The sequence below is a fragment of the Argopecten irradians genome, chromosome 14 (genome assembly GCF_041381155.1).
Source record: "Argopecten irradians isolate NY chromosome 14, Ai_NY, whole genome shotgun sequence".
Lineage (NCBI taxonomy): Eukaryota > Metazoa > Mollusca > Bivalvia > Pectinida > Pectinidae > Argopecten > Argopecten irradians.
Genome location: NC_091147.1, coordinates 24,539,506 through 24,553,489, shown reverse-complemented (window position 1 = coordinate 24,553,489; position 13,984 = coordinate 24,539,506). Strand labels below are relative to the sequence as shown.

The following is a 13,984-nucleotide window of genomic DNA, read 5'->3' as shown; positions in this document are numbered from 1 at the left end:
ACATATGCAATTTGAGACAGATCCTTTCTATACTTTCTGAGAAATTGCGATAGCAAACATCAACTTCCAAAGTGCAAGATGGCTACATGGCGGCCACATTGTATTTTCGATCAGTTTCAAAATCAGCATGACACTCCTAGGTTCCTAGGAAAACCTAAATATGAAATTTAAAACAGATCCTTTCAGTGCTTTCTTAGAAATTGCGGTAACAAACATAACTGTCAAAATCTAAGATTGCTGCTTGGCGGCCATATGTTTTTTTTCGATCAATCTCAAAATCAGCAAGACATTCCTAGGACCATAGGGAAACATACATATAAAATTTCAGACAGATTCCTTCAGTACTTTATGAGAAATAGCGGTAACAAGCATTGTTTACGGACGGACCCCTGACGACGGATGCCGGACCACAGGCGACGGACCACGGACGAAAGGCGATTTGAATAGCCCTCCATCTGATGATGGGCTTAAAACATATGTGTGTGTGTGTTATGGACCATTCAGGTGCTCCATTTTTATATTAAATATTACAGTTATTTCTAAATGTTTGATTAGTGCTAAATGATATAGAAATGCATGGGAAAAGGCTCAACTACATACATTTTTAAAGAACTCATCGTCGGGGAAATATGACGTCACAATCGCAATATCCACTTGGGAGTGACATCACAATAGGAATATTAACTAGCTGTTTCTGAAAAAAAAAACCACCTATGTCTAAATATTGGCTCATTGGCTAATACACTGTCACGTGGACGGCAATATTTAGCATACTGACTCGATATTTCCATTTTTAGAAAGCATATTGACTCGATTTGATTTTACCAAGTCATACCCAAATCGATATTAGCCTACTTATTCGATTCCCTGATTACCTGTTCGAATTATAACCACTAATTAACATTGGAAATTCTTTCTATATTACTTAGCACGAAGCAAACATTTTACAATAATTATCATATCTGATATAAAAATAAGGACCTTTGCTTCGGTCCATATGGTATTATAACGCACTGAAAGAATATCAAATAACTCATTTAAATCTACCAGGGCGTTTTAACACAAAGGTCCATCATTGATAATATATACAATGTAGGTGTATATTACATATTTATTATACCGTAGTAGCTACATGTACTATCAGAAATATATGTTTATACAATCAGTAAAGCGAGAGCCTGAATATGTCATGGTGCGTCGCGGTGCATACTGTAGAGCTAACATCAACAAATTATGCCATCCTCGATACTTCAGGTGTTACTATCACTGACGTTATATCCACTCCTGGACTATCTCATAGCATCTCACCAATCACAGGCCGGGAAAGACTTAAAAGGAGAGCGACGCCTAACTTCAAAGCAACACATTCAATCACAGTATACCCTTACAAACGTTCTTTGATATATATCAAATAATCAAATTACTTATGTCTTCTGTTGTCAAGTTTTACTATGAGTCCAATGCAAGTATACATACTAAGTTTATGTGTTACACTTGTAAAACGAATGGCTATTTTTGATGTCCAATCCTATCAACATTTCTTAAATTTTTGCAAAAATATTATTTCGAATTATAAAATTTAATATTTTCTTGATTTCGGTCACTTCCCATCGTGAGAACGTTTAACTTCATTGACACTTCACAAATACTTGACACTATACCAGATAAACTTTATATCATGGTAAGACAGAACGACAAGTCAGAACCAAGCTGTGCTAAAAACTCTTTCTCAAACTGTGTCACAGATAACTGGAATAGCCTTTTAGCAACTGTGGTAACTGACAAAACTCTGAACCCATATTCAAATCTCGTCTGAACACAGCCTGGACACAACACCCTTCAAAATTCAGCCTATCATGCTACAGTAAAGGTAAAGCTAACTTTTAAATTGTTGTAAGCCAAGAGATAGAAACCTAACAACTGAGACAGGGTAGTGCCAAAGAGTGATCGTGGGAAATATCCAGAGATATCAGACTTAAAAGTATGACCTGTTCATATGTAGTGTTTAAGGATGACGTCACAGGTATAGCAGGTATAAAATTGACTTTTAAGCTTCTATCTACTGATGGACTTTCTACTTCATCGGTTGCTTTGTTTCCATTTACATAACAAAGTCTACTGTTGGCTACAAGTGAGAGATTGACAAATATCTAACCACGCCTATATCGGGTTTTCTATAATGAGTAGTCAACTAAGATTGTTCGACGCGTTGGCATCGGCTCAGACAGGAAAAAGTCTTCGGGTTGGAAATAAACAAAAATTGACTAGATTATGTAAAGTGGATATATAAAAGAAAACCACTAACCGACATTTTATTTTTAACGTAACTAAGTATGGTAGAGAAATACGGTAAAAACGGAAATTAAAAAAAAATAGAAAAAATGAAACTGAGTATTTTAGTAGTGATCTTCTCGACTGTACAGTCTTTTACAAGGGCTGGATTTCCACAACTGAGCCAAAGAGTATTTCGTGTTGCACCGCCATCGAACAACCGATTTTCAGTTTCTGGGATTTTTCATCTTGCAATGTGTGCATTGATTTGCAAGACTGAACAATGTTTGGCTTTTTCTTACAGGATCGATGACAGAATCTGTGAGACTTACTTCAGCTCTTTTGAAGAGTCAACACATGCTGAAATTTCTCAATCGACTTTATACTTTAACAGGGGTAAGTTTTAAACATTTTCCTCGCTATTTCAAAATTATAAAAAAGACATATTTGATCAAACACACATTTTTTGTCATAACAAGGACAACAGGATATGTAAAAATTATCACAATAGTTTCAACAATCGTTACCACAATTTATACAGACAAAAATCTTTTATTATTTATAACAATAATAAAATAACAGACTAGTTGTGGATATATGGACTTCCCATTGGGATAATAAAAGTTTTAGTATTTCAGTAACCGTGAAGCGTTGTAACATAACAAAAACTTTTATTAGCATTGTCGAAATTATACAAATTTTGATCTAAAAATTGAAAATATTTCCTCCATCATAGTAAAATACAAGGAAAACACCCTTAACCTTTTCATATTTTCAACTCTGATCTTTAAAGGGTCGTACTTTACACACTAACCAGTATGTCTAGATAACTGTGAGATCTGTTGATAGTAGGAGCCATTCATACCCTGACTATTGTTACTGCAAATGGATTTTTGAGCAAAATCTTCCTCTTTCGATCTGAATGTAATCTTATTGTAAAAAGTTCACCATGTTGATTTTCGCGTACAAACGGAAATCGAAAATATGTAGTAACAACGAGGCTTAAATTTTTTTGAAAATTATTGATTTTGATATTTTTTTACTGAATTAAATTGAGGAAAATGTAGAAATTGTTTGCACATTGATACAACATTAATTATGTTACGTGCTTTAGGTTTAGTTAACAGTGCTATAAATTTAACTACTATTCGATTTTATTTACATATTATGTGTTTATGAATATTAAATTTATGAATATATTTTGAAAATTGTTATACAATGTAGTTACTTTAAAATGGCCGCATAATTCTCAATTTCATTTTTTCAGTAATATAACACAGTGGAGACTTGACTGGACATATGTCTGGGGGTCTTATCTGTATATTTCTTAAAATACACAACGAAAGATAGACTATAATGCTGCCCTCTTCGATATATTTTTCGGTTATTTATAAATTAGCTTACCTTACCTTAAAGGTTATGAATATAGTGTATTTTTATAGTAACTCTTACATTGTGATTTATATTTTATGAATGTGTTAAGAAAAATGTTTATGGATATGTTAAGTGTCTTGTTATGTCTTACTATGGTAACTCTTTATTATTGCAGTAACAGTTGTGCTGACCTAAATGCTATTCGAGTTATAATAATTATATATTTATACATATGTTTATGAATATGTTAAATGCCTTGTTTACTCTTTCGATTTCATTATTTCAGTGATGATCAACAGTTGTGCAGACCTGACTGGATATAGCTCTGGTGTATACAATATAGGAAACGACGGTCCTATTGTATACTGTGATGTGGATTCTGAAGGTGGACCTTGGACTGTGAGTATTGTTCACATAAAACTCATATCCAAGCAAAACTTTATACTGGTTTATTCCGTCTTTGCATATTACAGAGTTAGCTCCCTTACGGGTAGGTATCGATTGTAACGTCATTATTTTGTGAGCGCAATTCACGTCGTTTTCTCCGAAACGTTTGACGTTACGCTCGCAAATACATGACGTCACAATCAATACCTACCCGCAAGTGCAGATAACTCTGTAATATGCATCATTGGAGATTGAAATTGACTCTACTCTCCAATGCGATATGACACTTGTACATGAATACGTCATCCTTTCTATGCGCTACCTGATGTAGTTTTTACCTGGCTCTGTAGAACTTTAGTGGTGGTTTCTGGCGATAAACATAGGCACCTGTATAATAAATGAATTTATCTACTCAACCTATCCCAAAAACAGCCATTATTAAATATTGAGGACGAAAGAAATGAATCGATTTTCCTCAACCGTCATTTATAGTCGTAGACTAAGGACAAAACAATGTTTATATTTCATGAAGCCAAATATGGATGGTAGGAATACCTGCTAATGTATTTGCTATAACAAAACTGATCCCATGTTTCTTCTAGAATATATACATTTTCTAATATTTTGCGTAAACGTGCAATCAGCTTATCGAGTAATATGTTCAAAGAAAAAGGAAAACTTTTAGCAATCATATATTTTGTTTAGATTTTTCATCTGCATCAGAGTATAGATTTAGATATGTTCAAACATTTAGTAGGTGTACAGTATATATTTTCCTTTTCATCTTTATCATCAAACTAGAAGCATCTTATTAGTAAACATTACGCCCGATGGTTTAATTAAGGTTTACCACGGAATTAAATCAATTACTTGGGATGGGAGCATTTCCTGTTAGTAACTAAAAATACAGTTTTATTATTTTAATTAGGTAATCCAAAGACGAACAAAGGGAGATGTCGATTTTTATCGTCCATGGAGTGACTACAAGAATGGATTTGGTGATCTCCATGGGGACTTCTGGCTCGGTAAGAGGCGATAATTGTATTTTGTAGTTCACGATTTTTAACTGCTTCCCTGTGAACAAATATACAAGAGGCATGCAAGGTTGTATAAGCAATTTTTACATTTACAACGATTGTGTATTCATGCATTTTAGTGAATTCCCAATATGTCTGAAAATTGTAAATTGCAAATCATGTGTAGATCTCCCATTTGGCTTGTTGAATGTTGCCTGCCGGTTGGGTGGTTAGTTCATTACTGTATCGTCCTTTTAACAGTCAGGATAAATTTAAGACGGTGTTCAATGTATATTGTGTTTTTCGTGTGAATTATCAACCTCGGACTACGTCCTACGTGTTCAGGGAGACGACAGTATATTCGTGGTGTATCAGTGGAACTATTGCTACTTTAATCACGCCTTGTCACCGACGCATGAATCAGGAACATAGAACAAGGCCCAACTCTAGTCTTATTATGGTAACAACGGGCGAACCAAAGTTGCTTCACTTTTTATGCTGAGCGCTAAGCAGGAGCAGAATTTTTAGACATTATGCGTGTGTCTCGGCTAGGGAACCAAGCTTTGAAGCTTACTCGCAAAAGAGAACGCTAACTCGAGTCCAAAAGTGAGCCAGTGTGAAAATAACTTAAATAGCATTCTTTATATTTTTCTTATGTAAATCCATGTTTCACCAGGAATTTCCTCTCTATCCTGTTGTGTTTTGGATAAACTTGCTTTGTTACAACATTTTATAGATATAGCGAACAGTCATGTTTGTGATATTGTTTGTCTCGGGGACCAATCTTTGAATGGTTGTCTTCTCTTTTACAGGTAACGATAACCTTCACCTCCTAACAAATACTCCTAAGAACCTGCGTGTGGAACTTGAAGCTTTGACCGGAGAAACGGGGTATGCAGAGTACTCCAATTTCCAGGTTGCTGGTGAATCTGAAAATTACAAACTGCTTGTGAATGGGTTTTCCGGAAATGTATCATGTAAGTTTTCATTACACATTCACGTGCTCTTTTTGTTGTTAGAAGTCCAAAATCAAATTCGTATAACACAGAATCATGCTCGACAGGCATCTTGAGTCATTTTGAAGTAATATTATACTGATTATGAAGTATATGATAATAAGATATATTGATAAACTTATTGTCTGATAAGTTAGTTCACCGTTATTCCCCTTAGTATATTTAACGTTGACAAAAGTATGCTGGAGTTGTCTCGCTTGGCGGAGTTTTGTATTGTAAAAGGTCGGTGTGGTTTGTACATAGTGTTAAATTGGTCTCTGTCACTCAGTTGACGGAGCATGCCTCTTTGGCTCAGTTGGTCCACGCCGGAGAACTGGGTTCGATTTTTGGTCGGGGCACTCGACAGGAATGTGTATTTTCTCTGTTCTTCTACAGTATAACGTTATTTCCCATTAGCCAAGTTAACTTCCAGTATTTCACATGTCTGAACTTACAAAGAACAAGTGTGTAGATTGAATTCATAATAGAATTCGTATAACACTGAAGCATGGTAGTTCTTTTCATTTGAAAATGGTTCAATTAGAATGAGTATATTATTATGTAAATGACATTTGATTTTGTTAATGTTTTGTGATGCTAGTGTTACTGGATGTTATGATTTATTATCATATTACCTAATAATCTGATTAAAATTAACTAAGACTAAGAAAATGTTATTTATACGCTGTGTTACGCAGTTTCATGTGTTAATTTAGATCATAGAGCAGCACCGCATGGTTTAGTATAGGTAAACAGTGATAATAAATTTTTTCCAAAAGTTAGCGTATTGAGACAATGTAAGTATAAATTGTGTATAGGTTATGAATGTAGACCTCGTTCTAAATACAACTATAATATATAAATGATAATAACCAATATAACTATACAGGTTTACGCTTCAAATTTGCCATATTCGTTAAAGACCAAAATAATTATCATTTCCACTGCCCCTGAGCTAATCACACTTATTCGGGACCAGAGCACTCTGGAACGTATACATGATTGCTAATACAGTATTACGTTGCGTGTGGATCGGGTTGACAAACTTTCACTTCAATCGTTTATTTTCTTATCTAAATTTTTACCTAGTTAAGACGAGCTATATATATAGCTACTTGATGGCGAGGCTATTGAACATGCTATTGTAACATCAAAATTTGTTACGAAGTAAGACATTATGACAGATAGATAAATCTGTTTTCTGGTTTACCAGTGAGAAGTTCACATAGTTGTGAAAATGATTTAAAATCCGTGATTTGGTAACAATGGGATGACCTAGTAAACACTAAAAGTCAGAGACCAGAACTTGTATGATGTCTGAAGTATGTTCCTACAATACTGATTTAGTTGCTAATTAATCATCAAATTGCACCCAAATACTTCATTCAATTATACTAAATACACTATGTATTCTAAGATACTATTGTATCAACGTCAGCAGCAGCAACATCATCACATACATCAACATCTTATTAGTATCATGCAGAAAAAGCACAATGGAAATTTGAATTGCTCAAATAAAAATAACATTTTGAGAATTTCTGAAGGTAAAGTTAGCATGAATTTCTTGGTATGATAGTTCCAATAGATATGTGTTTATATCACATACATAAAACAAATATGGAAACTAATAAGTTATATATTATAAGGTCCCGCTATTTCATCCCAAAAAGAGTAAAATGTTTCTTCTTCTTCTTCTTCTTATGTATACGGGACGCCGTCAAAGTATGACGATTATGTCACGGGGGACATGTAGGGGTGCAAGGGTGTGAAAGGATTAGATTTGTGATTAAAAAAAAAATTTTTTTTAAGTATATAGATAAAAGGTGTGTGCAGAACTATTGTGTGAGGGCTTCAAGGGCTACGTTGGAAATATGTGCCTTGAAGTCCTCGAGTGTAGTGCATTGTACTGCTGCTACAGGGAGGAGATTCCATTGTGTTATTGTTTGTGGGAAAAATGAATATTTGTATGTGTCCTTTGTAGCAGAGATTTGTCTGAAGCAGTGTGGATTGGAGTGTCTGGTTCTGTGGTCTACTGGTATGAGTATGGTCTGGTATTCGACGGCAAACTATATTGTGTATTATTTTGTAGAAAAGTATCAATCTTGTGTGTAGCCGTCGTGTCTGTAATGTTGGCCAGTTGAGTTGATGTATCATGTTTGTGAACTGAACTGGTGTCGTGATATTTGTTGTGAACATATCTTGCTGCTCTGCGTTGTGTTTTTTCTATCTGTTGAATTTGGTATGTGTTGTGGGGATCCCATATGGAAGAGCAATATTCCAGTTTGGGTCGAACTAGTGCTTTGTATGCGTGTGTTTTTATATGTGGTGAATTGATTTTTAAGTTGCGCTTTAAAAACCCTAGTAATCTGTTTTGCATTTGCGGTGATATGTGCATGTCCCATTTTAGGTTTTTTTGTAGTGTTAGTCCTAGATATTTGCTTGAGTTTACTTGCTCGAGTGTGTGATTGTGGAGTGTGTAGTTGTGATGTATTTTGTTGCGTTTTGGTGTAACACTAATTATGTTGCATTTATCTGGGTGAGATTTCATTAGCCAGTCTGTTTCCCATTGTGCTGCTGCGTCCAGATCTTTCTGTAGTTTTATTGTGTCGTCTTTGTTGTTTATTGTTTTGTATATAATACTGTCGTCTGCGAATAATCTTAGTGTGCTGTACTGCATGTATTGATGGAAATCGTTAATGTATATGAGAAACAGAATTGGGCCCAAACATGTTCCTTGAGGGACTCCTGAGGTTACTTGTATTTTATTTGATTGTTTTCCCTCAAGTACTACTGTTTGGGTGCGTTGTGAGAGAAAGTCTGTGATCCATTTGTGTGTTTCATCACAGCACTACTACGTAACAATTTATTGTGGCCTTAAAACTCATAATGAGATAAAAACGGTATAAAGCTAGTTTATTAATAATACGAAATATAAGGCAAATATAAATTCAAAGTAAAATAAAAAAAATCATTTATTTCTTTTTACATTTTTTAAAATCATTTCTAACCAGTTCATTCTTAAAATAACTCATACTATTGATTTACAGATGATGCCATGGGGTTCAGTAATCTACGTCAGTTCAGCACGCTAGACAGAGATAATGACAGAAGAAGTAATAGAAATTGTGCTATGGATCTCAAAAGTGGTTGGTGGCACAACACTTGTATCCGTGCTCATCTGAATGGGATTTTTAGGAAGTCTGTTTTTGATAATGAGGTTATGCGGTGGTCGAACTTCCCAGACCCAAATGAGGCGAATCAACCTTTAAAAACGACGAAGATGATGATTCGATAGACTTATTGTTTCTTTAATCCAAAGAAATACTGTAAACGTACTAATTTTAGCGGTAATTTAATTTTAACGCTTTTTGCGTTGTATTTGAAGAGCTTATTTCTGTACAGTGCTACATCTAAGAATTTTTCATATCTTTGGTATTAACCATCGAATTATGCTTATGTTTTTTATCCGAATTACTGCATCATGATTTAGATTTAGTTTTTGTATTTATGGTAAAAATCGTCTGCGCTAAAGTTAGCATGTTTACAGCAAGTTTTAAAAGAGGGCTTTGGATTTCAGTTATGAATATAAAACTCTAGACTACTTTCGACTATCCAAATTTTCAAAATTCAACATTTGCTTAAAATCATATAATAGCTCACCAATGGGAAATAAAAGCTCGTGTTTAAAGTGTTTTTGTTTAAAATGTTCCCATATACTGTAGTCAGCGTTTTAGTTCTTTACCGTACCTTCAGTGTTTTCACAAAAAGCGATGGCAAGACAAAAAATAAAGAGAAATTTTATGATTGGTCATTCTTGATGAAAAATTATATGACATCAATGAGTCTACGAGAGAGGATGTAAATGAATCTATGGTGTTCTAACATGAACATAAGATACTTCATATTATCAAGCAGAAAGTTTACTTTTTATTTGTAAACGATTATTTATTTAAAGATGCTCCACCGCTGATAAATGGTATTTTTTCACTATCAAACATAGGAGCAGACGGTTTAGTATTTTTCTTCAGTTACAAAAGTTACTTACTTTACACCATTACCACCATTGAAAAGTTTGAGCTTCTAATTTTACTTTTTGTTAAAAATACTAAAAAACACTACTAATTGCATCCCGAAAAAATTCTGTGGCACTATATCCTGTATGGAATGAAGTAATGATTGCGCATGCACCAAAGGCAAAATCAATTATTGGATATTATTTTTTTTTGTTAATTAGACATGTATCTGCATGATAAAACATCAATGATTGTTCAAATGTCGAATATCATTTATGCTCTGTCGTCGGTGGAGCATCTTTAATTTTTATTTTATGAATAAACTGTCAGCCTTGTGTCCACTTTTTGGACATATTTGTTTTATTTTTGTATTATTTATTCTAATAAAAATTCTTTATTTTAAACCTATTTATAATTAAATTTACTGATCAGATTGACTACAAATTGATTTTACAAACAAAAAAGTTTGGCTCAAATATTTGACAATTAAGTCATGCTATTGATTTTGTCCACACTCTTTAATCATTTTAAAAATATGTCATATGTATAAGTTTTACTCTTTCAAAAAACAAATTCCTGGAAAAGTCTTGTAAAGGCTGGAATGTAGCCAGTGAGAGTTTCTAAATGGTCAACATTTACCCTAGGTGATTTTAAATTACAATTTATTATTAGCACCATGATAAAAACAACAACAAAAGTGAAAGAATTTTGTAAACTAGCATCTGAAAATATCTAACAAGTCAGATTCGCCTATTCTGTTAACATAGTAACCAAAGAATTCGGAAGTGTTTCCATGTTATTTAGCATATTTCATAACCCAAATGTACATAGATTTTCACCTAAGTCTTAATTTCAACCAATCAGAAGCATCCATATTGCTACCATGGCAACCTTTGTTTAAAAAGTGACGTCATATCCTCTATATACAGTAATGTACCACTTTCACTTCCATCCGACATTATCTAGATTTCATACAATAAAATGCCTCCATTTTGTTATGGCAACTCTCGCATTTTCGCATTGTTGTCATTATATTTAGCAACTAAAATTATTACTATACACTGATATTCACTTAATTGGGATTCTCGAATCCTAATCTTACCGCAATATATATTCCTGCACTCGCTATTTTCAAATCATCCAGATTCTGTTTTTGCTTAATTTTAATTTTGAAACTAATGAAATATAGACAGAAAATCATACTGTAAATATAAACATATGTTTGTAAAGGAACATTTACCCATGCATATGTTTGATGTAAATATTAAAAGATGTTTGTAAATTATCATAATTTAGCGTCTGCTTTGATTGAAATTTTTCATGCTATAATCCCAGTTATATTATAATAATTCAATACGCCACCTTAAGGACTTTGGCATCTGGTTAATACGCTTCTATTGTTTAATACCATTTGCGATGAGATACTCACTACAAACCAACTGAAGTGTTATTCAAACGAAAACAATATGAGTTGCCTCCCTTAACACTAAACTACATTTGTTAGGCTAGGCAACGATATGGCAAACTTAATATTTTTAATTTATTTCGTTCACAATAGATTTTCTGTAGATTAAATGTGTAAATCATAGAGCAAAGATTAGTGTGAAGTGATTTGTGTGTCCACTTGGCACTGGAATGTTGCAACATGTAGCTGGTATTGGACATGTCATTCCTGACGCTCATACAATACATTATGATGCTTATAAAATATGATATTAATGATAATTTTGGGATGGATAAAGATTAATTTTGTAAAGGGAGGGAACTCAAAGTCTTTATGCAACAGAATTGTAACATTAATTTGTTTGTTTGTTTAAGGATAACGGCTCGTCGACAGCCAGGGTCATTTAGGTTCACATTTTAAGATTAAAAAACAACATTGAACATTTTAAAACATATTAAGATAAAACAAAGTAGAAAGTAAATTATATAATATATAATATATCTAAGATAAAAGTAAAAAGTGCGTTCTAAAACATCTTTAGTGTTGAATATATTGTTCATCTATTGTGTTGTAATATAAAAAATGTCTTCACCAATAATTTGTCATCGACTGCCTAACAGTGATACTATCTACTGATTCTTTTTTTTTTCTCAAAGACTTTTGTCCTTTTGATTATTCATTTTTTTTCACATTTTCAGTTTAATTTGTATCATATACCAATTATTTCATTTATTTAGTTTGTTTAGACGAATTGATACGAATTTTTTTTAAATCTCACGTATCTAAACATAGTTTGTTAAAAGATGCTTTTTTTGCTGATAAAACGATATTTAAAAAGTAGCTCCCACATAAGTGTTTTGTTAACTGAATTTTAACTTTTATGCAGTATTAACAGTGTGAATTTGTTATGTCTGACATGTCTGAAAAGAAATCATGGATTTATAATTAGTATTTGTTGTCTGTGTCTTGGTTTTTTTTCAATAAAATTTGAAAATTCATTTCACTTTGTTTCGTACACGTGTCTCTTTGTGCGTTTGTTCATCCAAAAATGGTTTTCTCGTGAATTCCTGTATTTTGTTACCATATCGGAAATATTGCAACACATGCCACGTTTTAGACTCTGTAACACTAAAAAACAGTACATTCGCCAATGGTAAGTTCAGAGATATCCACAACGTTTCAAAAGGCAAAGTTAAGCAATCACCAATAGAATAATGTTGAATACACATTGATATGTTACATAAGCTCCGAGATTGCCGGGGATTTTGAGATGCTGCCATTGAGATAACGGGTTCTTTATTAGCAAAAATAGTTACTACGCTTTGCAACACCAAGGCACAGAAAATGTACATTTTATCAAAAGTAAGCTGTCATTCGTTTAAGAATGTCACTGCAGTATATAAATAAAAGCAATTGTTTTTCGCAGAAAAAAATCAAGAGAAAATTGTTTGCTGAAAAAAAACTCCATTCAGACCTTTCGGAGGTTTGAAATGCCAGCAGAAATCGTGGCAATTCAGAAAATCAAAGAAATTCCTGTGGCAGAGAAATGGTGAAGCAAAATGTCCCTTTCGTGTCTTTTCTCTTTTCCGCTAGAAAGTCAGGCGAACTGTTTATATATATCAATATGAAGCGCTCAACTATGTCAGCGTCAGACAACACATCTTTAGGACAATAAACGCGAATCAATACTTGTCTGATGTGCATTATCATTGTTCTACATACAGATCAATTGTAAATTGTATACTGTTCCCAGACACCATGAGTAAATAAATCCTTTTTGTTAACCAAAATGATATCTTTTATTTAAAATCGAAAACAGATTTGAAGTCAACTAGGGATCATAAATCGTCATTTTACGTAATTAATTTTTCTGTCGGCAATAAACCGCAATGAAAAGACGACGCTTTATCAATATTTATACATGCACATCTGGATTGTTTGAGATACAAATAGTTGACATTGTAAAGTGTTTTTGTGGTATGTCCTTATTCTAGGAAGGACATCTAAAGGGAAGCCAAGCCTGGATACACCTCAACACTTCGGTAAAGGCCATGGGCTAGGAGGGTCCCTCATGCACCCCCCCCCCCAAAAAAAAACCCCTCCTAACCCATATTTGTTTTAACCCTTATGACCCACTGATCACAAATCAAAATGTAACGTTGCTTAAGTTAGGATGAACTTCCAGTTATGACGTCATCAAGATGGCCGCCATCTCGAATTTCACTAAAAAATTAAAAATAGTCATAACATTAAATACATGGGTTTTTATCCAAGAAGAGCCAAAAGAGCAAGATAGCGAGTAGAAGAGTTATGTGATGAGCTTTTGCATCAAGACAATTAAGGGATCAGAAATGTAGCAGCAGATTATCTCAAAAGGCAATATTGGTTTTGTCATTTTGTTCTATACTTTATTTATTCGAAATCAAAAATAACTTAAAAGCCAACTAGGGATCATTAATCCTAAATGAGGATCATCCCGTC

The 13,984-nt window shown here is 33.5% G+C and overlaps 1 protein-coding gene across 1 annotated transcript; it reads left to right on the top strand.

Moving 5' to 3' along the window:
• The first annotated feature begins 2,259 nt into the window (after window positions 1-2,259).
• Window positions 2,260-9,820, top strand: LOC138306943 (angiopoietin-related protein 7-like). Its single transcript, XM_069247528.1, has 5 exons — window positions 2,260-2,667; window positions 3,932-4,044; window positions 4,961-5,057; window positions 5,861-6,025; window positions 9,094-9,820. The coding sequence occupies exons 1-5, from the start codon at window positions 2,382-2,384 to the stop codon at window positions 9,339-9,341; spliced, it is 909 nt and encodes a 302-aa protein (XP_069103629.1). The 5' UTR covers window positions 2,260-2,381; the 3' UTR covers window positions 9,342-9,820.
• Window positions 9,821-13,984: the final 4,164 nt, after the last annotated feature.